General features: G+C 40.0%; 1 protein-coding gene and 5 non-coding genes across 6 annotated transcripts in view; 5 read left to right on the top strand and 1 right to left on the bottom strand.

Moving 5' to 3' along the window:
• sema3h (sema domain, immunoglobulin domain (Ig), short basic domain, secreted, (semaphorin) 3H) overlaps positions 1–24,654 on the bottom strand; it is a 51,057-nt gene that overhangs the window by 10,914 nt on the left and 15,489 nt on the right. The window contains exons 2-8 of the mRNA XM_062426622.1: positions 19,474–19,628; positions 14,873–14,935; positions 13,941–14,060; positions 12,199–12,292; positions 11,496–11,615; positions 10,462–10,607; positions 9,714–9,828 (exon numbers count right to left, since the gene is read on the bottom strand). Of these exons, the coding sequence (XP_062282606.1) occupies positions 9,714–9,828; positions 10,462–10,607; positions 11,496–11,615; positions 12,199–12,292; positions 13,941–14,060; positions 14,873–14,935; positions 19,474–19,628 (813 nt within the window). The remainder of the gene's footprint in view (positions 1–9,713; positions 9,829–10,461; positions 10,608–11,495; positions 11,616–12,198; positions 12,293–13,940; positions 14,061–14,872; positions 14,936–19,473; positions 19,629–24,654) is intronic.
• On the top strand, positions 7,844–7,916 carry trnar-ccu (transfer RNA arginine (anticodon CCU)). The gene has a single exon. It is a non-coding gene; the product is annotated as a tRNA-Arg (tRNA).
• trnar-ccu (transfer RNA arginine (anticodon CCU)) lies at positions 8,228–8,300 on the top strand. The gene has a single exon. It is a non-coding gene; the product is annotated as a tRNA-Arg (tRNA).
• trnam-cau (transfer RNA methionine (anticodon CAU)) lies at positions 8,307–8,378 on the top strand. Its single transcript has one exon. It is a non-coding gene; the product is annotated as a tRNA-Met (tRNA).
• trnar-ccu (transfer RNA arginine (anticodon CCU)) lies at positions 8,612–8,684 on the top strand. The gene has a single exon. It is a non-coding gene; the product is annotated as a tRNA-Arg (tRNA).
• Positions 8,691–8,762, top strand: trnam-cau (transfer RNA methionine (anticodon CAU)). The gene has a single exon. It is a non-coding gene; the product is annotated as a tRNA-Met (tRNA).

Raw genomic sequence — 24,654 nt, 5'->3', positions numbered from 1 at the left:
TTACTCATACTGAATATCATCCCTGCATCTTTTCTCACTCCTGCTCTCCACTTTTCTCATTATCTCTAACTTTTCTTTCATGCACACATCTTCCAAAGTATGCCCTTCACATCTTTCATTAATCAAATCCTTTATCATGTCTCCAGTTTATTTTCTTTCTCTCCTCTTCTACTTGTCTTGAAATTTTTCCTCAAGGCTGTTTTACTTTATTAGTCTGGATGATATATCTATATATGTATGCTTTTGGTGGAAGATTTCATCCAAAGCACCTCAACGTTTTTTCAAGGAGGGGATGAGCCAGAGTCAAAAGAAGGGCATTGGAAAATGTATATCTAAACCTGCCGAGCTGAGTTTCATAGCCACGCAGCCAGCCTGGTGGAAACCATTTCACTTCAGATAAGAGACAGACTTCCTTTAAACCTGGTGGGAAAATGTTTAACCAGGCGATCAGTTAGTGATCAGATAGAGCTTACTTACAAGTTCACTCAAACTCTGATCAGCCAAGTTGGGTCTGGCGAGGTGCTCAGAGCCATATTTGGCCACATTAAAAACAGTCTTCGTGTTTGTGTTCTACATGTTTGAGCTGTGGTAAATAAATCTTCATGCGTAGAGATGAAAAACATGTAAACAGGTCAACAAGGGGCAGTCTGTTTAGAGAGATACTTATTGCAGTAAACTGTGACATAATCACCCATAAGATGATAAACAGAACAAAGCGGTTTCACAGAAGCGCTTTATAACCAAGTTAGCAATTATTTTGTGATTTAAAGGTCAAACTACATCTAAATATTTGAGTTGAAACTGGGATACGTACGTTTGAGTAATGGACGTTTTTTAGATGTCTAGGATCAAACATAACCAAATCAAATAATTCTAGTGATTATCTGAAGTGACTTACTGTAAAATTAGAAGCTTTCCCTGATACTGCACAACTGATCTCCACTGAAAAGTATACAAAACCTTTCACAGTTTACTCAATAGACCAGAGCCTTTTTTTTTAACCTTGGACCACCATGCCACAGTGACACCCTTTTAGCTGTTTTTTGTATTTCTTTAAAGCTTTCCACCATGACCTGGCCTAATCCACAGTACAAGGTAGGAACCCTACCTTTAGTCCTGTAATCTATCACGTACAACCCTACAGCTCTCTCAGTTCATTCTTTTTCCTGTATAAGCCACATAGTCATTTGTTTTTCCATCACTGCAACATCAAATTCAGATTCTTTATCACTCTAAAACATATCTCAAGTGTTTCAGTTATGGGAGTGTCTTTGTTTGTTTGTGTTTTGGAGAAAATATCTGGTTCAGCAAATCCTTACTCTTTGACCTAATTTGAACTACTGAGCACTCTTGTGTTTACTAAACTACAAGGCTTCATCTCACTCAGTACAAGTATGGATGTACGCAAGTAAAACTATATAAGGCAATAATATTTTTATTTTTTTATATTCTGGTTTCTCAAAAGCTTGAATGTAAGGAATTTACAGATGTTTGTGATCAGGAAAAGATGATAATATGCATAATATGGTTCCAAAGCAGGAGTTTGGAAGCCCAAACTGAGATAACGACATCACTGTGACATCATGAGGTTGTTGTCAGACTTAAGTACCTTCAGAGGCCATTAAGACATTATACACACGGTGCTCCCTGTGACCAGTAAACTGATTTTAATGTGTAAAATTAGTGGATTGTCTGTTTTTTAAAAAGTGTGAATGTAAAGGTACACCACCTACTGGTGAGGGAATAAGAAATCTAATTTTATTGTGTATAACAAAGACATATATTTTAAAGCCTAGTGGAAAGAGGCTATGTAAAAGTAAACACAGACAGTTTAATATTGAAAAAGTACTGTGTAAACTTAATACAAACTTTGGTAATCCCCGACAGGAAAAGCTCTGAGTCCCTTCCTCCTGCTTGAAAGTTATTCTCTTTCTTCTCAATACCTCACTTTGCATTCAGCTCCACATGAAAACATTAAGTAAAACTTGGGAGGACAAAGCCAGAACATTTCTCTTTTTCAGACTTTGAAGAAGACATCTGTTATTTACAGCTTAGCTTAGCAAAAATTCCCTGTTATCTCTCTATGACAAGTTTAAATCAGGGCTGATTTAATAGCTTTTTACCTTGCTTCTGCATCTCTGATCTGTTTGATTTATTTAACTGTAGTGGATTTAATGTAATTAATCTTTAACAGGGGAGAGTAAAACACTTACACATTCATCACAGACACAGAAAAAGTGCAGTGCAGAAAATATAATTATGTTGTCCATGCTGTTATACGTACTTATATGTATATGTAATTGTCTGGCCTGGTGAGGTAAGGTGACTGTCTGATCATTTTTCAAGATGAAGCAGGAAGGAGAGCCGATTTGAAGTTTTAAAATATGTCAAACGCTGCATTTTAATCATGTTGCTGTCATTTTAACGTTCTCTTTTCTTTTCTCCCTTTTTTATCTTCTTTCTCTTTTACTGTCAGACAGTCAGCCACCATCTTATACTAACAGTAATCCCTCGTTCTGAGCTGCTTTTCTTTCTTCTTTATGAATCCTCTCTCCTTTTCTTTGTCTCTTTATCTTTTCATCAGGTGCGCATCCTCCCCTCCCTTTCTGCTCAAATCCACCTGGACTTCCCAGGATCCCTCTGGGCGGCTCTCAACCCCTTTGTTTCTCACTTTCCCTGTCCCTCTTAGTCTCCATCCCTCCCTCCTGCTATCTCTACATCCCTCCATCTCCTCGTCCATCTGTCTGTCTGGCCTATTTTCCCCAGATGATTGTTCTTGTGTCTTCTTCTCTAAACAAAAAGAGGCTGTTTCCCCCTGAGGGAAGATAGTCTTGTCTAGCCCGCAGACGTTCAGCTTCAGCCCCTATCTTCCTCCTCCCTCTCCTAATTGTCTAGCCACAGCCCCCCTGACGAGGAGGACCCCTATCCTCCTCATTTCTCCGCTGTTCTCTCTTTCCCTCCCTCCCTGCCCAGCGACCCGGAATGCCAACATCCACCACCTCCTCCTCCTCCTGACCTTTCTGATCACACTCTCTTTCTTTATTTCCTCCTCGCCATCTTAATTTGCCCGTAATAGCCCTGTTTCCATCTTGTCCAGTGCTTTAACCCCCTCGGCTGTCTGCCATATTCCTTCTGTCATTTTTCTCACACTGACACATTTTTTCCCCCAGGCCACTGCTGTTATCCTCATCTTGGATGTCTCTTTCAATTGTAACAGTTAAGTCCTGACAAAAAATATGTCCTTGTTTCAAGGATGGAATCGATTGAAAGTCTTACATCAGCTTTATTTCTGCTGTCAAGTGCTGTCAGCATTGCGTGAGTACCTCCTTTCCCTTCCCTTCCCTCACTCTAACACCTTGCTGTCTGCTCCATCCTTCCCTATTAACCTAGTTCCCCTCCTTCCCTTCCTCTCTCTCCCCCTCCCATCAACCCTCACACCCTTTTAGCTTCACTTCACCTCATTCATCCCATCCATGTCCTTTGAGAAAAAACGCCCTGTATCTGGGCTGTAGTATATCCTGGTACATTAATATCTCCCCCCATCTCTTACCCCTCCCTCTGGTTTTGTCCTTCTTCCCCTCTTCTGTCCATCCATTGCATCCTTTTTTTTCCTTTAAAAAAAAACACATTCTTGAAAGATGTAAGAAAAAAGGACTGCTGATGATCAGTGAGGATCTTTCTTACTCTCCAAACTTTTTTTCACACCGTCTGTCCTGGATTTCTGCACCAATTAGTTATCTTATTCCACCCTGCAGTAATACATGTGACTTTTCTTGTATCACTTTCAGGCCACATACACATAGATACATAAAGTAGCAGGGAAATTCTGCCTATGCTATTTCCACTCAGACTTCGGATCTCTTAAATAACCTTCAAATACCAGGCACATCTGAAACACCCTCTTAAATTTTCCTGTTGTTTTTTTTTGTTGCCATTTTTTCTTTTATTTCTGAGGAAAAACATAAATTATTTGGCCATCCTTTCTTCATCACCCACTTATTTCATCCTTCATCACTCCCCTTTTCATTCTCAAGCCAAATTGTATTTCCAATCCTCTTCCTAATCAGCTACTCCTTCCCTTAAACAACACTTTGATAACAGCTTCAACTCTCCTTCTCTTACTCCCCTCCTCATCTCCCTCCCTCTAACCACTTGTCTGGCCAACACCTAATGCTATAACCTCTGTCCTCTCCCTACTTGTCCTACTTCATCTTCTCCCTCTCCCCCTGTTTTTCCTCCTCCACCTCTGGCCAGCAGCTCCTTTGCTTCTGATAAACTGGGCTTCCATTCAAGTATTTTCACACAAACTATGAAGGATTAGAAAAGCTGAATGTAAGGCCTAAGAAAATGATTAATTTGCCTTAGTATAACAAAACATGTTTTCTTGGCCAGTTTAAACAAATGTTTTTTTGTTGGTGAAGTAATGAAGTAGTAAATAGTGATTCAAACGCATTTGTCAGATTAATCTGGCAGCATTGGGCATATTATAATTTGTCTTCCCCTACTTTTCTCCTGACCTCGGTTTTATTCAGCTCTAATTCTCAGTCCCAGCCCTATCCTCAGACTGCTCAAGGAACGACTTTCTAAACTTACTTTCCATAGTTTTTGCATAGTGGGTGATGTAGTGACAGTAATATGGGTGCTGTGTTATGTCTGGAACATTGAATCGCTCACAGACAGAAAATAAAAGATGACGGAAAACATCAGAAATACCTTAGAGTCATGACACTGAGTCCGGCCACAGAGGGCTTTCTGTCTCCAATTCCAAAACCTCATAGCATGACTCTGTGCCACAACAATGACAACCACAACAAGGACATCAGCAGTAAACAGTGAGCTGGGCTCTGAACATTTTGACCAGAAGGAACTCTGAGTTGTTTCAGCTTGAAAACACAGCAGGTCTACTTCGAGAGAGGGAACAATAAACATGAACCACTACCACCCAACTGTTTGCCTTTTGAATAATCATGGATAAATGAGGCTTGACTTACAATTTCACACAAGTGGCATCAACAAAAAAAGCCAGACACATTAATAGTAAGCCTTATGACAGTGAACACAGCCTCTATAACCCCAGACACAAAAACAACTGAACAATAAACTCACAGCAATCCTGTCTCATGAGTCAGTCAATGTGGTGAACTCAAGACCAGATGCTCTATTCAAAACAATGCCAACAGGGAGGGCATTTAAAAAACTTAAATATGTGAGTCAACAACTATTATAATACACTAGCTGAAACAAAGCTGATTAAAGTATTTATTGAAATGCCCGGAATTGTGTGAACATCCATTCATCTGTTATCTATACTCATTTATTGTAGGGACACCCTGGACATGTTGCCAGTCTGTCAGACGGTTGACACTATTCTACATCCAGGTCCATCATACTCTGCATCGCTATCTTGATTTTACTGTTTTACATTAGAGAAGATATCTTTCTTGGTGGGAGTACTTGCGTAACAAAGATTTTTTTTGAAGATTTTCTACCTGGTGAGTTAATATGTTTAACTTTCTTCCTGTTTATGTTTATTTTATGAGCAACTCCAACACTGAAATATTCAGGTTCCATTATACATATTATGACAGTCTTGGATCAGGGATAAGTTGACAGCAAGCAGACAGCAGAGCTGCAACAAATAGTTGAAGATTAATTAGAAACTATTTTGATAATTGATTCATGTTAGTAATCTTTTAAACAAAATGTGCAATATATTTGCTAGTTTCAGCTTCTCAAATATGAAGATTGTCTGCTCGTTTTTAATCACACGTGATAGTAAACGTAATATTTTTTGGTTTTGGATGAACATCACTTTTGGCTCTGGATAAGGCATGGTATCTATTTATTTTTCACATCTTTTTGACCTTTCATTGACCAAACAATGAATAGTTTAATTATGAAAGTAATCTACAGATTAATTGATAATGACAATAAATTAGTTACATCCCTAAAATCCAGACAAACATTCATTCCCAAATTCACATCAATGAACATTTTAAAGTCGTCAGGTACGTGATCTGTATGCCCTCGGACTGTGGGAATATATTGGAGAACCCTTTGGCAACATGTCAACTCGACACAGAAAGGTTGTAGCCAACCACAGGATTCAAACTCATGACCCGCTTGCTATGAAATGGCTGTTCTACCTTTTGTGTAAACAGAAAAAAAAACAGAAAAAAGTGTGCACAGCTGTCTGAAACAGTGCACTTCTTCATACTACCACAGGATGGCAGCAAAGTAAGAATTGTATCAAATCCTACAATTGGTAGCTTTAAGTTTTTAGGTTACTATATCAAATTGCTTTAACATACACATTATTAACATCCTGACATAGGTAATGATAATTAAGTAAGTCACTCAAGGTTTAGTATTTTAAGTAAGTATTTTAATCGCATTTTATTTAAAGATTGATGTTTATTATTATTTACTGTCGATCTGTGACATCCACTGTATTATTTGTTAAGTTTAAGATGGATTGGTCCCACATGCTGTTGAATCTTTTTCACCTGGAAAAACATCAACAGTGTCACAGCAGACTGGAGCTGAACCCAAATATTAATGCTTCTGTACTGCTAAAAAAAGAGAAGACTCACCCAGGTTTCTTATAAATGAAGTTGATTGATTTCTTTCTTAGTAGTGTTTTCGGTACCACAGAAACCACAAAATGTGATTAAAACACCCACACACTCATACACACATATGACTAGGTGGTATCCACTGCCATGCTGCCATGAGGGACCCGTAGACCCTCAAGGCTTCATGGCATTTGTAGTGTTTCTGTGTGATGAAGCATGGCATAAACACAACACTGACAGCATTCTTAACCTGATGGCTTAATCTCCTGTATATGGGTTTGTGGTTTTCTGTGTGTGTGTGTGTGTGTGTGTGTGTGTGTGTGTGTGTGTGTGTGTGTGTGTGTGTGTTGCTGAAGTGTATTCACAAACAAATCTGTAGGCACCCTTATCAGATGTGTAAAACGTGGCCACAGGCATGCTGGGTAGAAATATTTATCCTCTTGACAAGTCACAACTGTCTTGTGTACAGAGACAGGCTGAGGCTAGAGTACGTGTGTAACAGCTCAAAAGCTGTGCATGTGTGTGTTCACACAAATGATAATTGTGTGTGTGTGTGTGTGTGTGTGTGTGTGTGTGTGTGTGTGTGTGTGTGTGTGTGTGTGTGTGTGTGTGTGTGTGTGTGTGTGTTCAGCAAACAGAGCAATCATGTCGTTTACACTGAGAGTTTTCAGTTTACAAAAACAGCAGATAAGAAACCAGTCCTGTCTTGACAACGCTCTCTTTGTCTCTATGTTCTCTATCTGCATGGTTCCAGTGTATTTCTTAGTGCAATCTGATTCCTCAATGGCCTAATAAATGAGGCACTGGCCTCCTAAACATAAAGAGATCAAGCCCCATCTCTTACAACAGAGCGATAAATCATTGGATCAAACACGATCTATTGATCTTTGTTTTCATGAGTTAGATTTCTAAATAGATAATAAACCGAAGTCCTGCTTTTTTTTAGTATAAGAAACTGATAATTACTCAAGGACAGACAGAAATCTTTTTTTGAAACCAGAACTATATCTGCAATATTGGCAAACAATGGGCAAAGTATGGTAATGCACAATTTAAGACTTTTAGAGGGGGGAAAGGATGTAAAGTTTTTGTACTGCAGGGAAGAAAAAGCATAAACTGTACCAGTAGACCACGTGCACAGACTACAGCTTCACTGCTTTTGTTTTGTGTTCCCCGTGGTTTCACTGCTTTGTTGTGACATGTTTGCTCCCTATTGATGTCCCTCTACATATTGTCTAAATTGTCGCTCTATTGATAATCACACAGAAGCCCCAGTGGCCTAATGGATAAGGCACTGGCCTCCTAAGCCAGGGATTGTGGGTTCAAGTCCCATTTGGGGTGACCAACAGCAGAGTGGCGCAGCGGAAGCATGCTGGGCCCATAACCCAGAGGTCGATGGATCAAAACCATCCTCTGCTAACTCATTTTGTCCATGGTGCTGTTTGGCCTTAAAGACGGCAGTTATTGAAGAGACAGAGAAGGTCAACACAAACTGTACCTGTAGACCATGTGCACCGACTACAGCATTGCTGTTTCACTCCTTTTGTTTTGTGTTCCCCGTGGATTCACTGCTTTGTTGTGACATGTTTGCTCCCTATTGATGTCCCTCTACACATTGTCTAAATCATCGCTCTACTGGCCTTGTCACAGAAGCCCCAGTGGCCTAATGGATAAGGCACTGGCCTCCTAAGCCAGGGATTGTGGGTTCAAGTCCCATCTGGGGTGACAGACAGCAGAGTGGCGCAGCGGAAGCGTGCTGGGCCCATAACCCAGAGGTCGATGGATCGAAACCATCCTCTGCTAACTCATTTTGTCCATGGTGCTGGTTGGCCTTAAAGACGGCAGTTATTGAAGAGACAGAGAAGGTCAACACAAACTGTACCTGTAGACCATGTGCACCGACTACAGCATTGCTGTTTCACTCCTTTTGTTTTGTGTTCCCCGTGGATTCACTGCTTTGTTGTGACATGTTTGCTCCCTATTGATGTCCCTCTACACATTGTGTAAATCATCGCTCTACTGGCCTTGTCACAGAAGCCCCAGTGGCCTAATGGATAAGGCACTGGCCTCCTAAGCCAGGGATTGTGGGTTCAAGTCCCATCTGGGGTGACAGACAGCAGAGTGGCGCAGCGGAAGCGTGCTGGGCCCATAACCCAGAGGTCGATGGATCGAAACCATCCTCTGCTAACTCCTTAAAGAGGCCAGTTATTGAAGAGACAGAAAAGGTCAATACAAACTGTACCTGTAGACCACGTGCACCAACCACAGCATTGCTTGTAGTGTTTTCCTGATTAATTGTTGGCCTTTAAGTCATGCCAGTTATTAAAATGCCATATATATTCTCACTGGACATTTTTTGACCTTACGTAATTCCCAGCATGCAGTAACTGCAGTAATCCGTGTGCATGTAGAGGGCCTTTCCAATGCTAAACAACACTACACTGTCCTTTATATATTAATCATGCAATCATCTGCGATCATCACCCCTGCTGTGTGTAAGGATACTAATTGCCAGGAGTACCACAACAGGTCACAGTTCAAAGCAGACAAATCTTGAGACTTCAGACTGCAAAATGGAGTACAGACAGACAAACACATAGAGCGAATAGAGGTCAACAGCCTTCCCTTACTCAAAATATAGAAACACGCTTACATCGACCTGCTCTTGAACACATAAACACAGTGAGCTAACCAGAGTACATCCTTAATAATGAATAAACCCACAGCAACTGAATGTTGAGGGCAGTTGCCATAGTTACCCAGGCTGAGGCATGAAGAGGAACCCAAGGTGACCGACAGCGTTGTTTATCACCGTGGTAACAGTGAAACCATTCAGACACAGACACACACCAAGGTTGTAGTTGAGTACTTGTAAGTTTCCTCCGTCTGTGGACTCCCCTTCATCACCTCAAAATGTCTGAACAAGAAGTTCCAACTCATGTTTCGCACTCATGAACACAAACACACACATACTGGCTGGGTATCTGAATTCAATGTCTCTTTTATGAAGCATTCAGTGACAGTGATCCAGCTGTTGATGTGACCAGTGGTTGAGGCCTGTCTGATGTGATTAGTTTTACTGTGCATGTAATGGGCTAGTCTGGTTGTCATGTTTATGATGTTTGTATGTGTACTCACGCAGTTGGTCAAAGTGTGTCTGTAGGCCATCTGGTCCTGGAACTGAACACACCATACGGGCCTTTTGGAAGGTGCTCCACTTGTTAACTAAACTCCTCTGGCCTCCGATGTCATTCTACACACACACACACACGCACAACACATAGACAAAACGTAAGTAACACAATTTCTAATTTTAGGTAATTGGCTATAACTTTCATTGATCATGACACCTCAAATTCATTACATTTTCCCACAACTGAATTGTTGTGTAATTCAGAACAACGATTAATACACAAATCCTCTGATGAATTTCTCCAGTAAAATCTGATTACTGATGTATTTTCAACACATTCTCCAATTTTTGTCTAAGACATGAACATGCATAGGCAAAAACATTTACACAAACACAGTCATGCAGGACTATAACTGTCTACAAAAATATACAAATACAAACATTCATAGTCTATCACAGTGGAGCAGAAGATGCAGTGAGGACAGTGATAGTGACAAACATAAACAGTCCCCTATACACAGACTTCGAAATGCTTATCTATAAAAGGCAACAGGAACATCCAATCACAATTTTACATAAACACACACCTCCACAGGCTCAGACACAGACACACACACACTGACCATCACGTACATACTCTACCGGTGCAGGCCGACATGCTAACATAAGCTACATCCAGACAGTTATGAGGTGAAGCCTGATATAAGCACACAAACCAGGTCTCTATCTGTCTCAAACAAATACACACCATACCTTGCACACACGTGCCACTCTGGAGTAGAGCACCTTCCCAGCAGCCCCCTCGGCCTCCTGAGCGCGCTCAGTGAAGAACACGTAGACCTTATCGTCTTCTGGATTATCAGTTTCAGACAGCGGCGCAACCCGCACAAACTGGGCATCTGGAGAGTGAGCGAAGGACAGAGTGAAAGAGAAAGACAGGTAAATCTTAAATCAACTGTAACGCAATTCACCTCTGCTGATCTGCACGTAACGCGCATGTAAGCGTGTACAAGGGACAGAGATAGAGCAAAGCAAAGGGACGATGTGGGTACAATTGAGTTTACAAACAGCACAGAGAGTCAGCATGTATCTCATTGTTATCAGCAGCAGACGTCGACACACTGTGCTGATAAAACACCAACCGGGCGTTCTGGAGATGGTTTCAGAGATATTGATATAGAGCAAAAGATACTCAGTTCAACTCTGGCTATTCAGTTTACAAAGCAAGAAGTAATGACAATGGCTGTTAAATATTCATAGTAGTCTAATGATTTGACACCAAAGAGACAAAATATAAATAGAAAGTAGAAATATAGATATGTTAAAGAAGTAGTTGCTGTGTATAGAAATTGAAATGTTATTGGTGATATATCTTTATTTTATTATTTTTCTCCCAGGGAGTCAGTGGAAACTGACTGTTAGCATGTTAGCTGGTTTAGTTCTAACACCCCGTGACTCACGGTTCAGTCTAGATGGTATACTATGAATGCATTATATCAGTGATTCAACACGATTTACGCCAGAAAAGGAGGCGCATCTCTAATATGAGGCACAATGTAGGGTTGTTCCCCTGAAGGTGAGACTGAGTAACTGGGTAGCATACTCAATGTATTATTTGAAAATAATATTTCAAATGTGTCTTGGATATCAATTGAAATTCCAGATTTTTCAGATTTCTAAAATGACTCTGCACCAGTTATCTCATATATCCTGCAGCACTATCCGTTTTCAAAGGTTAGGGGTTTTGTAGTTTGTTCTGGATTTCTTTGACATTTCTTTGCACTTACCCTGCAGCCAGGTGGAGTCGTACTGTTCGGTGCGGATGACATGACGATTACCAAGACTACGGAAGAAGGCAGAGTCCCTGCTCATGAAGTCTGAGGTGATGCCAGCATAAAGCTCTCCATCTACACAGAATATCAAAAAGTTTAGATATTTTGTAAAACAGAATGGATTATGTTTCTGACAATCTGAATTTTAGGTTTACTTCAACATATTCTCCAAGTGGTTCATCCAAAGATTTTTCATATGATTTCCAAGGAAAGTCTTTTATTGCAGAAATACTGTAAATAATTCACATATTTCCTCTGACAACAGTTATTTTGGTTATTATGGTTACAATTAGTTTTAAGTCAAAATACTGCTCGTTTGAGTACATTTGATTGATAACATACCATGCAAAGAATGTGCATTACTTCTACTGGGACTATAACTGTGATTCACTGTGATAAGTGAACTCTTATTCACATATATTTGTTACGAAAGTTTGTTCAGTGGTGTTGTAATATTTTCTTGATGATTGTGACATATAGATTATTGTTTCCTGCCCACAGGTTCTTTTTTTCTCATGTGAAACTGGAGCGCACAATCAGTCATGCCTGGCCAAAATCTCACAGACATCTTGTCATTGTTCCTGAGATAATATCTAATTCAAACTTACTTTGAGTTGTCGTCAACTTTTGTCATTTGACGAAACAATGGTCAACTTACCAACAACAGCTGACGCTGTTTTCTGGAACGGATCATAGGGACATTTCCCCTTCCCACACTCTGTCCGGCTATAGGAGAGAGTCTGGTACTCAGACTGGTGAAGAAAACAGAGATGGAGGTCACTTGACAGATGGAAAAATCAGCTGGTCAGATGAAAAAACATAAGTTGCCTGGGTAGGCAGACAGACTATGACTCTTTATTTTCTTGATTTCACCGATTCCTTTATTCATTCACTAATTCAGTCAAATCAACAGAAAGACCTTTTCAGACTGTTGAACAAGTCTGCCACACACATACACAGACACACACACACACACAAACACAGTGAGTGGCTAATTTAGGGTTATCGGGGCTAAGTGGAGGGATTTTAAAATGTGTGAAGTCCAGTCTTAAACCAGTCAGCACCACCGGCTCCTCTAAGCACCACGTCTGAACCTCTGCTCAGATCTTGCATAGCCTTTCATGGGATTAGCTGCTCCCTGACACACACACACACACACACACACACACACACACACACACACACACACACACACACACACACACACACACACACACACACACACACACACAGTCACACACACACACACACACACACACACACAGTCACACACACACAGGGCTGAAAGGCATGCATGTAACCTAAAAAAATCCCACAAATGTAGGAATGCACATATCCACACTAACACAGTTGACATAGGTTTAAACCTCACATACATGCACACAAAAACACACAAACACCCATAACTGAGGGAATTCTGATAATAACCCATATGTGTCTAAATAGTGAAATGTTCCTTACTAGCCTGTGAAGACATGAAAAGAATAAAGGAGACATGCTTAGGCTATAAAAAATAAAAATGTCAAAAAAAAATCACCAGTGTCCAGTAGCCCCCAGAATGCAGCCAAGTGACAAAAGGTGCATTGTATTATAAAAGGTACCATTATTATAGATGGATGAGACAGGAGAAAAGCTCATAGATATATGGGTCGTAGGGGCAGACACCACACTTAGGGTATTTCAGTTGCTAATAGACCCGTGTATGAGGGCTGGGACTGGGAGTCAGAACACACACAGTATGGTGGGTGGTAGTAACAGCATATCACTCCCCTATTAAAAAATGTTCTGTGGTCAACTTGAAAGCATAGAGAGTTTTTTGTATACTGTATATCATATGTCTGAGATAGTCTGAAAGCTTGTTATGGCGCTATAGCTTACTCATGGTAGTATAGTTTGGATGAGATATAGTGTATAGGGTTCAAAATTGGATTCTCATTAAAAAAGTAAATCCAATGGGAAATCACAGCACAAATCTTATATTGGGAGGTGCACTTGGGGAGATAAAAACCATTATGCCTGAGAAAATCTTCAGTCTTCAATTACAAGGTGAGTCGACAGCAGAAATATTAATGATTTGAAACTACACACATTAGTTTATAATAAAACCATTACACTAACTGTATTTAAAAGTTTTGTTGGTCTGGTTCATTTTACCACCTATCATTGCATTGCTTGTGGTGATGCCTATTCTTATTCTTCACTGATAGTGAACAAAACTTGAGAAAAGTGGTGTAAAAAAAAACGTTCACACATTCAATACAATACAGAAGATAGAACAGAAATACTATGATTTGGGTGCAATCATTTCCCTGCCAACCACTGTGACAGAAGAACCACCACTTTCTAGCTAGTTATGTGGCTACACAAAAGGAAAATGTGTGTAAGTGTTTGCAGCAATACCTGTTGAAAGATGCTGGTAGCAATGAAAGCACATCGAGGGTTGAAAGCCCCTGTGCCACACACGTACAGATGAGTCTGGTTAAAAGGCTGCAGAACTCGCAGGAAGTTAGCACACTCAAGCTAGACAGAGAGAGGGAGAGGGAGAGGGAGAGGGAGAGAGCGCGAGAGAGAGAGAGAGAGAGAGAGAGAGAGAGAGAGAGAGAGAGAGAGAGAGAGAGAGAGAGAGAGAGAGGGTATGTGTTAGAAATAGTGAGTCTTTTCTGTTTTATCATGTATATAAGGCAGTGGTTATATTATATGAATTGATTGAATATAGGAAAATACAACAAATAAGTTACATTTTATTGAAATGACATCAGGACAATGACCTGCTACCATCCTGTTCCATCTACACTAACAGTAGTTCATACTTCACATGTTGCTTTTTTATCTGAATAAATCTTGTTACCCTGAATCTTGATATCCTCGCCAGCATCACAGCTCTTGTTTGTTTACTGTTCCCAAATGAATCAGATTAATTCAACTTTAGTTCCACTTGAGATTATCATCTATCATGCATCTGCCTTGCTTTATTTTGCAGACGTCCTCAGACAGTTTCAAGTCTGGCAGTATAAATTTGAAAAGAAAGGATAGAGCTGACCCTAATCTGTGGGTCACTGATCCATATCTGTGTAGAATTTAATGTGTAAATGCACTTTATGCCCTGTGTTTAAAACCGATTACCTCCATTCATGGTAACACACAGTAATTACTTTGATGCATGTTGCTTTGCTTATGCAATCTAGTGTGCGTGTTTATGTGTGAGTTTGTGTGTGTGTGTGTGTGTGTGTGTGTGTGTGTGTGTGTGTGTGTGTGTGTGTGTGTGTGTGTGTGTGTGTGTGTGTGTGTGTGTGTGTGTGTGTGTGTGTGTGTGTGTGTGTGTTTTGAGTCACCTCTGGATCCTTCCCAGCCATGAGGCATTCTTGGACACGGTCTGGACTGGCTGGCCAATACAACTAGAGATAAAGAAAACAAAATACGACAGAAAGAGATTTTTTAAAAGTTTTTATTGCTCGCTCTACATTTCAGATAAAAGGCTTTTGGCATTAGCAGTTGCTTTACAACGCAGCAAGGAAGAAAGAATCAGCATTACAAGACTAGAAAAAGAGGGCAGGACAAGAGACAGATTTTAATATCTCACATGAGGTGGCTTCAGGGAGGAGAAAATAAAAACCAACTGGCAGCATCGCTGAGTCCTGAAGATGAGCCAAGCTGTCAGGGCAGCAGTGATGGTGACTACATGACTAATTAATCTACCATTTGGGACTACAGAGTCACTGGTTACAGTTACATGTGCGCAATAATGCAACTATTGTTGTTACTTTGTTGTTGTTACTCATAAGATTTGATTTTTATTGATAATTGTGTAATTGCATCAGTTACATCAGTTTGATTTCCATTTGTGCCAAACTTAACATTACATAAGTGAATGTGGTGGTAGTGAAGAGTCTCGGTGGTGTGGTTAGGACCCAACCCGACCCAAACAAGACTCCAGCTCCAGAGTTTCTCATCTAACTCAGTTCTAGGTCATGTCAGTTTTTTGTCTCTTTTTGCCACAAGTTTCAAGTCCATCTAATATAGATGAAGTTTTTATTGGACCCGACAGCAGCAAAGAATTTTTGTCCCTATTATCATAAAAGAACCCTGGCTAGGAAGCAAAAATGTTGGCTAATTTGTTTTAGTTGGAGAGTTTGCCCACACAGAAGTCTGGTGTCTTTTTCTAATGTGAGCCAACTCACAGATCACTTCAATTCGTATTCTGTTCGTCACTTTGTATGATTAAAAAAACAAATTTGTCATAAATTAGAAACAAAGTCAAAGTTTTCTGACTATGCTGCAGGGGTAAATATGGACAACTTAACATGCAGTTATTCTGTGGAAGCCTGAAACAAATTGAAGCCAAGTGTTTATCCGATTTTAAAACTAGAGTCTGAATAACAATATCTGCATAAAATCACAGGTTGCTTCGGAACGGGCCCTATTTGCCTCAGGCCTGTTCAAGTTAGGTTATGTTGTTTTTTTAAAAGAATGAGTTCATCTTGGGTTCAGCAAAGATAATCACCCATGAAAAGACTTACTTCTAACTAGAAAATGGATGACTTCACCAGTGGACTAATGTCACAAGAACTGACTAAAAGCCCAATGGAGTTAATATAATTCCAAACAAGTTTACATGAGTCTTGCTTTTGTAGTCTTAATCAATTTATAGTTGCATTGTTTATGTGCATGTAAATATAATCAGTGTGTAATAAAAAAAGACTGCAAAAGTGTGTTGGATTATTTCACGGCCAATGGGAGAGGAAAAAATAGTTATAAGAGTCAAGAGAACCAGAGGTGAGGCATGGTGTCAGATAGCAGCTACATGACTAATCTAAATATTTCCTTGAGTCAGTCATTCCCTCAGAGACCAGAGCGATGAAGCTGAGATTGAATTGATACGATAAGTGATCGTCTTCTTATCTCCACATACCGCATAACTGCAAAGTTTACTGGAGGAAATGAGGGATCTTTACTTTTGTTTCAAAGTTCAAATCAATTCAGGATGAAAGTGGGAAAAATATTTTTGATTCTCTCTACCATTACAAAGATAATTAATAATGAAAGACATACTGTAAAACACATGATTTGCATGGTTGTTGTTTTTCAACTTTGGCAAGAATAGGTCAAACACTTTTCAGTTTTCTTTGCAGAGTTGAAAGACTGCAGAAATATGAAATGTTGAGACCATGCCGCAGGAATTGGCTTGAAACCAGCATTAATGTTTTGTCGACATTTCAGAGATGAATACTTGCTCTCGTCCGTGGCCTTAATAGAAAACTACAGAGATGCTGTTTTTTGCCCTGTAAGTCTGAATTTGCTTAAATCTAGAAAATGTGACACCAACTCTTTTTAAGTGATTAATGGCAAATGATGATGCTTAGAGGAAACAATTTTGGGATGTTCAGTAATAGTTCCCTGATGTAGTCACTCCCACAGAGCCCGGTGGGGAGCTGAGACGATCAGATTAGATTAGAGACCACGGTCCCCCTTATCTCCAAATACCACACACTGACAGGAACATGGACCACCACTAAAGGATTCTCACCAGGTAAAAATTTAATTTAATGGAAAGCATGCGGGTTGTCAGCTTATATCATACGCAAGGAGAATGTGGTTTTATGCAAAAGGGGAATTACACAAATCAAACACAGGGAAAACAGTGCTACATTTCTGAACTTTTATAGTGATAGTGAATGCCAGAGCTGAAAAGTAAAGAAAGAAGAAGAAAACAATGGAGGTAGTGAGAATGAATAAAGAGCACGGTGTAAGAAAAGGCAACAAACACACACTCAAACCATTGGTGACCCTTTGTGTAATGTGGGTTACCAGCTGTAGACTCACACAGAAGGAATGCCTTGAGGCTTTTAGCCTGAGAAAGAAAAAATACGACTAAAGACAAGAGCGTTACATTCGACACTTTGCCCTGAACAGAGATGGACTGGAGGAACTGGTTACGTATCCGCCTCTTTGCGTCAGAATCAGTTTTTTATGAACTAGTTAGATTGCACAATTTGTAAGACTAAAGAATAAATACAAGTAGGAGCTGATAAGAAGCCCCAAATGTCAGTAGCAGAGAAAATAAACAGAAATGTAGAGAATATGGCTCTATGAGTGGTTTAAACACCATGGTAAAAAAACTGTACACAAGTTGGAACGGTATAAACAGACTATAAATACTGTATGTACAAACATATAACTTTACAGCCAGTATGGAGCTGAGTTATGAGTTGACTATGACTATCTATCCTTTTGTTGGCTGGCTGCCTGGCTGAGTGGGTGGCTGGCTGGCTTGACTGCTGTCTGTCTGTCTGTCTTTTTCACTGGCTGGTTGTCTGCTTGCCTACCTGTTTGGCACTTTGATAGCTTGTTTGTACATCTGACTGATGAAAGTATTGATTTGATCCGGCAGGGCAGAGTTATGAAAAGGCAGCTCTGTCTGTGACCTTCCTGTGAACCTGAACTTTACCTGACTTGCTGGCAAACCATAAGCATGTTTGTCTGGATGCTGCAGATACTGTAACAAACCGGTAACTTTTGTCTAACAGTCATCATTTATTGTTTGTGAGAGGATCAGTTTAAACTGATTTCCACACAGATTTTATGCATCCAAAAGGTTTCTAACCACAAATCTTGGTTCGGTTTGAGTATGAATACTGTTTTTTACAGTTTACTTTATTCCTGATGTTGGATACATTCTGTTGTTTGCCCCGCTTGTTTGCATCATTGCAGACACTTGGTGCGTGGTGACACACATTTTAGTTCAGCCTCACTAAGATGAGTGAAATGTGTCAGGGTGGGAACTTGACCAGCTGAATCAGGAAAGGACTGGGCTGACAGAGCATTTCCTGCCTCAGGGTGCCAAGCTTCATATCACTTCATATCACTGGCTGATTATGTTAAAATCTTGGTCATTAAAATGTTAAAATAACATAAAAAATACTTATACTATTAAAAAGCAGAGGCACTCACTGATACAAGCAATCAATAACTAGGTTATAGAACATCTGCATTTACAGGCCACACACAGGTAGCCATGTTTCCTGATGATTTTAAAAGAAGAAGTGGAGGTGAAGGGAAAGTCCACGTATCAGCACATATCTGTCTCTGCAGATGTTCTCTGAAACCATTTCTCCAGCACCAATAGATAGGCTATTGGTGCAGATTAGCAATGAACATGAACAGTGCAGAAAGAAGGAATGTAAACATTTTTAGAGAAATAATTTGTGGCATGACTAGAGTCCATTATGTTGCTATCTGCTTGTCTGTTTTGGAAAAAGTTACAAAACTTAGGCAACAAAAGAGCTTTTTTTTTAAAACACTTTCAGGTTGTCCAAATTGTACTTTTTTACAGTACATATCAGTCTTAAGCTCTAACTAATACAGACAGTGAGGCTTTGAAACTTTTCCAAACATCATTGGATACACAAAAGAATGCATTGTCACCGGGCCAAAAATCCCTTTTTCCTGAAAAGGTTACATTTTATCAAACAGCAACAATACTGCAGCTAAAACGGGGTGGCTGGCAGCCAAGTTGGAACATGGTGGAAAGATGAAACTGTGAAGGAAATTGTAATTCTACCATTCAGACACTGTGTTTCTGACTATGTGGAAAACTGGAGATTAAAAAGGGACTTCATGAAGGTAGAAAGCAGAGTGCCACTAAAGTACTTACTGAGGAAGACGTATATTCCTATAATGAGAATAAGAAATTAGAGTAAGATAGGCTATCCCAGTGGATATTAGTCAGAGGGGTGTGACTTTCCTCTTCCACATATCATCACTAATTGGTACCATCAAAGCTCTGACACATTTCTTATCCCAATCTGCTGTCATTTGACTGTGTGTCTCCATGCATGCATCATCTTACATGTATATGTTTCCTGTATGTTTATATCGTACCTTGCCTCAGGTGTGTGGTATGTAAATGTGTTTGTGTGTCTCCTTCTGTTCTGACCTTGCGTGGATTCTGCGTTATGTCGTCCAGACTGGTAGACAGCATGTTATCTTTCATGGCCACATATAGACGCCTCCCATCTTCATCAGGCAGCAGGGAGTGCAGGTCTCCCGCCACTAGGGGCAGTGTCAGCAGCCGGCCATTCTGGATCAGTTCTGATGAAGAGGAGGAGAAGGAAAACAAAAAAAGAAATGAGGGATTTAAGTCGGTGGAAATATCCTTATGGCTGGTGTGGTTTTGAAAATGTATGTGGGAGAGTAGAAGAAGAGAAACTGTGCTAGAGATCACAGGTGAGGCCAGGTGAAAAGGTTAGTTTGGCTTCAGTTGCAAGAGAGCACACACACTTGAAATGGTTGAAATGTTGACATTTTTACTCCCTATTCAGTGATCTCAAATAGAAAGAAAATAACTTCTGTATGTGTACATTTTGTCTGTTGTCTGCTTTCTAAAAATGATGTTCACAAAATTCACATCCGTAACACACTTCCTCCTTAACCAATGAGAAATAAGTGGAAATAATGTGTAAATGGTAAATGGAATACATTTGTATAGCACTTTTATCCAGCGTGCTTCACAGTGGGCCTCCTTTTCACCCATTCACAAGCACACTCACACATCAGTGAAAGCAAGCTGCAATACTGCTGGCCTAACCATCGGGACTAATTGGGGTCTTGCTAAAGAACAATTCAACATGTGGGCAGGTGGTCGTGGTATTTTAATAACATATGTCCAGAAGCTTTTACTTATAGTTCATTTTATACCACATATTTAATATATCAGAATAATAAAATAAAATACACATATCACACATTGCAAATATCTGTAAAAATAAGAGATACTCAGAGGTTTTGAGACCAGATATGAAGCAAATTAATTTCTTAAGAGGAACAGTCAGATAAACAGACATAAAGGACAACAGCACAACATTTCCCACACTCGCATTATCTATCACATGCAACCGTCTGTTGTTCGTCTTATCACATCGGTCACTCAGGTCAAACAAAGAAATTGCTGTGTATCATTTGTGAATAAACAAACACAGACACACACACTTACTCATACATATTTTACCTGAACCACATCTCCAGACAGATTGTGAGATAACGAGCAAATATGAAACTGCCGATAATGAGTACACAGATTCAGTGTTTTTTATGATTACATTCTTGCACCGTGTAAACTATGAGAACTATGGTGCGGCTGATCAGCTGATAGCTGAACGAGGATGGGAACCGCACAAATCTGTCTGTCTTGTGTTAACTTTCATATTTTAGCTGCCAAGTGTTCCTGAGTGGATTGGACATGGCATCGGCTCACAAAGCTAAAACCATAAACATATAGGCTTTAAAGTAGCACCGGGCATGTCTTCACACATTGGCAGTGAAAGGCAGAAACGTCTTTTGAAAAAACTGTTTGAACTTCAAATTCCAGAGAATGGAGCTCATACTGTTAGTAAACTGCACACTGTATATTCTTGTTTAGCAGCCTGACTGATATGTGATGCTTCGGAGCAGATGATACCAAAAGGACAAGAGGCTGAAGAGCAAACTTTCCCATATAACTATATAAATCAGGCCCTAAGGAGAAATGAGGACACATAAACTAGTAATACAGCTTCTAATTTACATAAATTGTTTCCCACTGCTTTAGCGCACAATATTGGTTTACCCAGGGGAAGATTTAAAGAAGAAATTAATGATTTATCGTCTTTCATGGCAGCAGCAAACTCAGCAAACTCTTATTAAAGGGAAGCACTTGTATAGTTTTGGATTGTATAAGTGGCGAGTATTAATGTAGTTCTTATTCCTCTGCAGTGATGGATCTCACCTCTCAACATGCTGTGTGTTTCTTCAAGCAGCTCAATCAGAGCTGACACAGAGATCTGAAGTGTATCATGCAGAATATAATCTTCTTAATATTCCTTACAGGATCACGAGGGTGTTAACGCTCAGCACGGGCAGCTTCTGTAAGAATCAATCATTTAAACCTGGCAGTTTTAGTATGCGCCACCTAACTGAATTACTCAGGACACACTGTTTTTCTACTAATGCCAACCAATTTTGCTGAGGGTCAGCAACAAATGTTTTTTTGTTTTGTACAGACAGGATGGTTGATGTATCTGTCTAGATCAGATTTCAATCCAATCTGATTGAGTTAAAACCTGTTTTTCTTCCTCTGGATATGTCGTCATCTGTTTTACCAATTTAAGGTGTTCTCAACTGTGTTTTGGAAAGATGTGATAAAGAAGGGGTCATGTGTGCCGTGCATCTTGTCATAGGAAAAGAAAAGATACAACTGTAAAAACCCTAGCAGAAAGTTGATGATTTACCCAGTAGTATTTCTTTTTCCTCCTCCTCCTCACAGTACATCTGCTTTGCCCATTACATTCACACTCCAACAAAAACCCAACAAATGCAAATATATCCATCAAAAAATCAATCCATTTGCTGACACACACACTGTGCTTGCCCCTTAATCTTTCAAATTGCTGTAGCTCTCAAAACACACGGCAATTATCGGGACTACAGCAGACCGGAGCAGATGTGGGATCAAAGATAGACATGATGAATGACTCTGAATATCGTCAACACTGCTGTATCTGTTCTTTACATGCTATACATCACGTTAGTTGGCATTTGGGTTTGGAAGGAGGGGAAAAAAGTGGTTTGAGAAGTAAGAAAAGATGAAAAGACTTCATTATAGATGAATGAAATGTGTTGAAGAGTGCAGAGAGGAAGTGAATGACAAAAGACATATGGAGAGACTGACAGAGACGGAGAGAAATGGGATACTGAAGGAATGGGGGAGATCGATCTGAACGACTTAGAAATAAAATGAGACAAAACCGCAGAGATAGGCCACGGAATGATGACAGACCGGATAATAAATGCAAGGATATATGAAGAGATGGCAAGCAGCAGACTGGGGTGAGAGGAAGGTCGTATTCGGCTTGAAAATAATTGTAGCAGCTTGCTCAAATTAGAATTTGTTTGTTTAAGTGAAAACAAGACCATTCAAACTCTGGTGGCACCAAATAACACGTTTTTGTCCTCCTTTGAGATAATTGTGTCTGTCTGGACTGAGAAAGTAATCTGAAAAAATGATGATGACATCTGAAAGCCAACAGTTTCTTCATGATGCCAAACTAGCTGAAGATTACTTAATGAACAGTCTGCATCAAGCAGAAAAACATCAAAATACAGTGGTGGTGATGAAATTCTATTGGCCATAAGACACTGGCCCCAATAAAGTTATCAGAGGTTGACTCCCGGGAAAAAGTCCCTTCAAAGACATTCTGGGCACATCTAACTAGGAGGAGACCCTGCGGCAGACCCAGAGAAAACAGGAGGGATTACATATTGATCTGGAAATGCCTCAGGGTCTCCCAGGGAGAGCTCTTAGATGTAGCTGGGTAAAAGGACGCCAGGGCTACTTGGTTCATCCTGCACCTGCCTATTTTATTTATTTCGTTTTTTATTTGATGACAAGAAACATGAGAGTCTGTGAAAGTTCCACAAAGTGCTGGCCTCCTGCAGGCTGAACAGTGAGGGGGGGTTCTTGATTAAAAACTCACTCCATCCATTAAACTCCGGCATGGCAGGTGCTGCTCGTTCACCCCATTTTAGCTCCACGCAGTTGAACAAATTAGGATTTTCTCGCTCTAGTAACTAAAGATGGCAATGAACAGGAAACCCCGCCTCTCAGACATCTCACAGGTGCCACATCCACATATATTTTTATATTGAGCTATTTTTTTTAATGTGCTTTTAACTGTTATGCACACCAGACAAAGAGAAATCCATCATGCTTAACTAAATGTACAGGAACTTTAATCGGATTTGTCTGGACCTGGTCCAAATTCATCAAAATGTCTAACATGGCGGAATGACAGATTTCCCACAACTCTTGCCCAATTAACAAGCCACTTGCTGTGAGCTTGTGTGAGTTTTGTTTACAGTTCCTGGCTGGCATGTCATTATGTCAACGCAACAGAGACAACTACTAAAAAATGCATGAGTCTCTTTTGGGTCTTTTGTGATTGTACAAAAATAAGGAATTTATTGGTTTGATCATTGCATTTCATTGCCACATTTTGAAAACACTTTACATCTGTATTTTTCACTATGCTCATAAAGCACAATGTAAATGTGAGAGGGTAAAATAGCACATTAAGTCAAAAAAGTAGAGGAGGAGAATGGCAGAGGAAGAGCACCAGGGAGAGAAGATGAGAAAAATGACATGACAAAGTGACAACAAGATGAAAACGGCCTGATGGGTGAAGACAGTTACGAGATGAGAATGGGAAAAAATGTCAAAACATGACACAATGATAGACAGACGAGGAGGATATGGAGGAGGAGGAGGAGAGCAGGGTGAAAGAAATCCTGATGGACGAAATTAATAAATATAGATGGATGAGGATGAGGGGAAAGGAGAGGTATGGGAGAAGACAGGTGGTGATTGGGCAGGAAAGGTTGATGAGGGTAGGAGAGAGAGTATCAGTAAAAATCATATAGTGATGACAGGGCAGGAGAATGATGGACAGATGGGTGGATTGAGGAGGAAGTTGAGCCAAGTGAGAAAGGAGGATGAAGGGGAAGAGTAGGCAAGAGCGTGAGGGAATATTATAGAGTAATAACTGAGTAAAAAATGATGGATAGATAGATGGGATTGAGTAGGAGGAAGAGAAGAAGGAGGGGTGAGAAAGGCAAATAAAAAAAAGGCAAAAAGCGAGACGAGAGTGAGGAAAAATCATATGATGACAGGCTGAAAAATGATGATTGGATGGATGATGGGTGGGGGAAAGAGCAGCAAAGACAGAGTGACTGTGGGAGAACAGAGGAGTAAAATAATGACAGAGAGAGAAATGGGAAAAAAATGAAAGGTAAAGACTTATTAAAGCAGAGAAAAAAGGCTAAGAAAGCAGAGCGGAGTTGAAAAAAAGAGGAGACGGAGGAGGAGAGAGAAAAGCTGATGCTAAGGACAGAAATGAGAGGAACCACAACATGCTGACACTCAGGCGAAAAAGACAAGAGATGGATGAGCAGAGAGGAAATAAGCAGAAAAAAACAAAGAGGAAGACGTGAGTCAATGGAAATGGAGAGATAATCTGAAACAGAGAAACAGTCACAGCAGGAGAGGAAAGGCAGATAGAAACGTATACTTTAGCTCAGTGGGAAA

The sequence above is a fragment of the Scomber scombrus genome, chromosome 10, assembly GCF_963691925.1.
Source record: "Scomber scombrus chromosome 10, fScoSco1.1, whole genome shotgun sequence".
NCBI classification, from domain to species: Eukaryota; Metazoa; Chordata; class Actinopteri; order Scombriformes; family Scombridae; genus Scomber; species Scomber scombrus.
The sequence above is the reverse complement of the archived record's forward strand: the minus strand, read 5'-3'. Positions and strand labels throughout refer to the sequence as shown.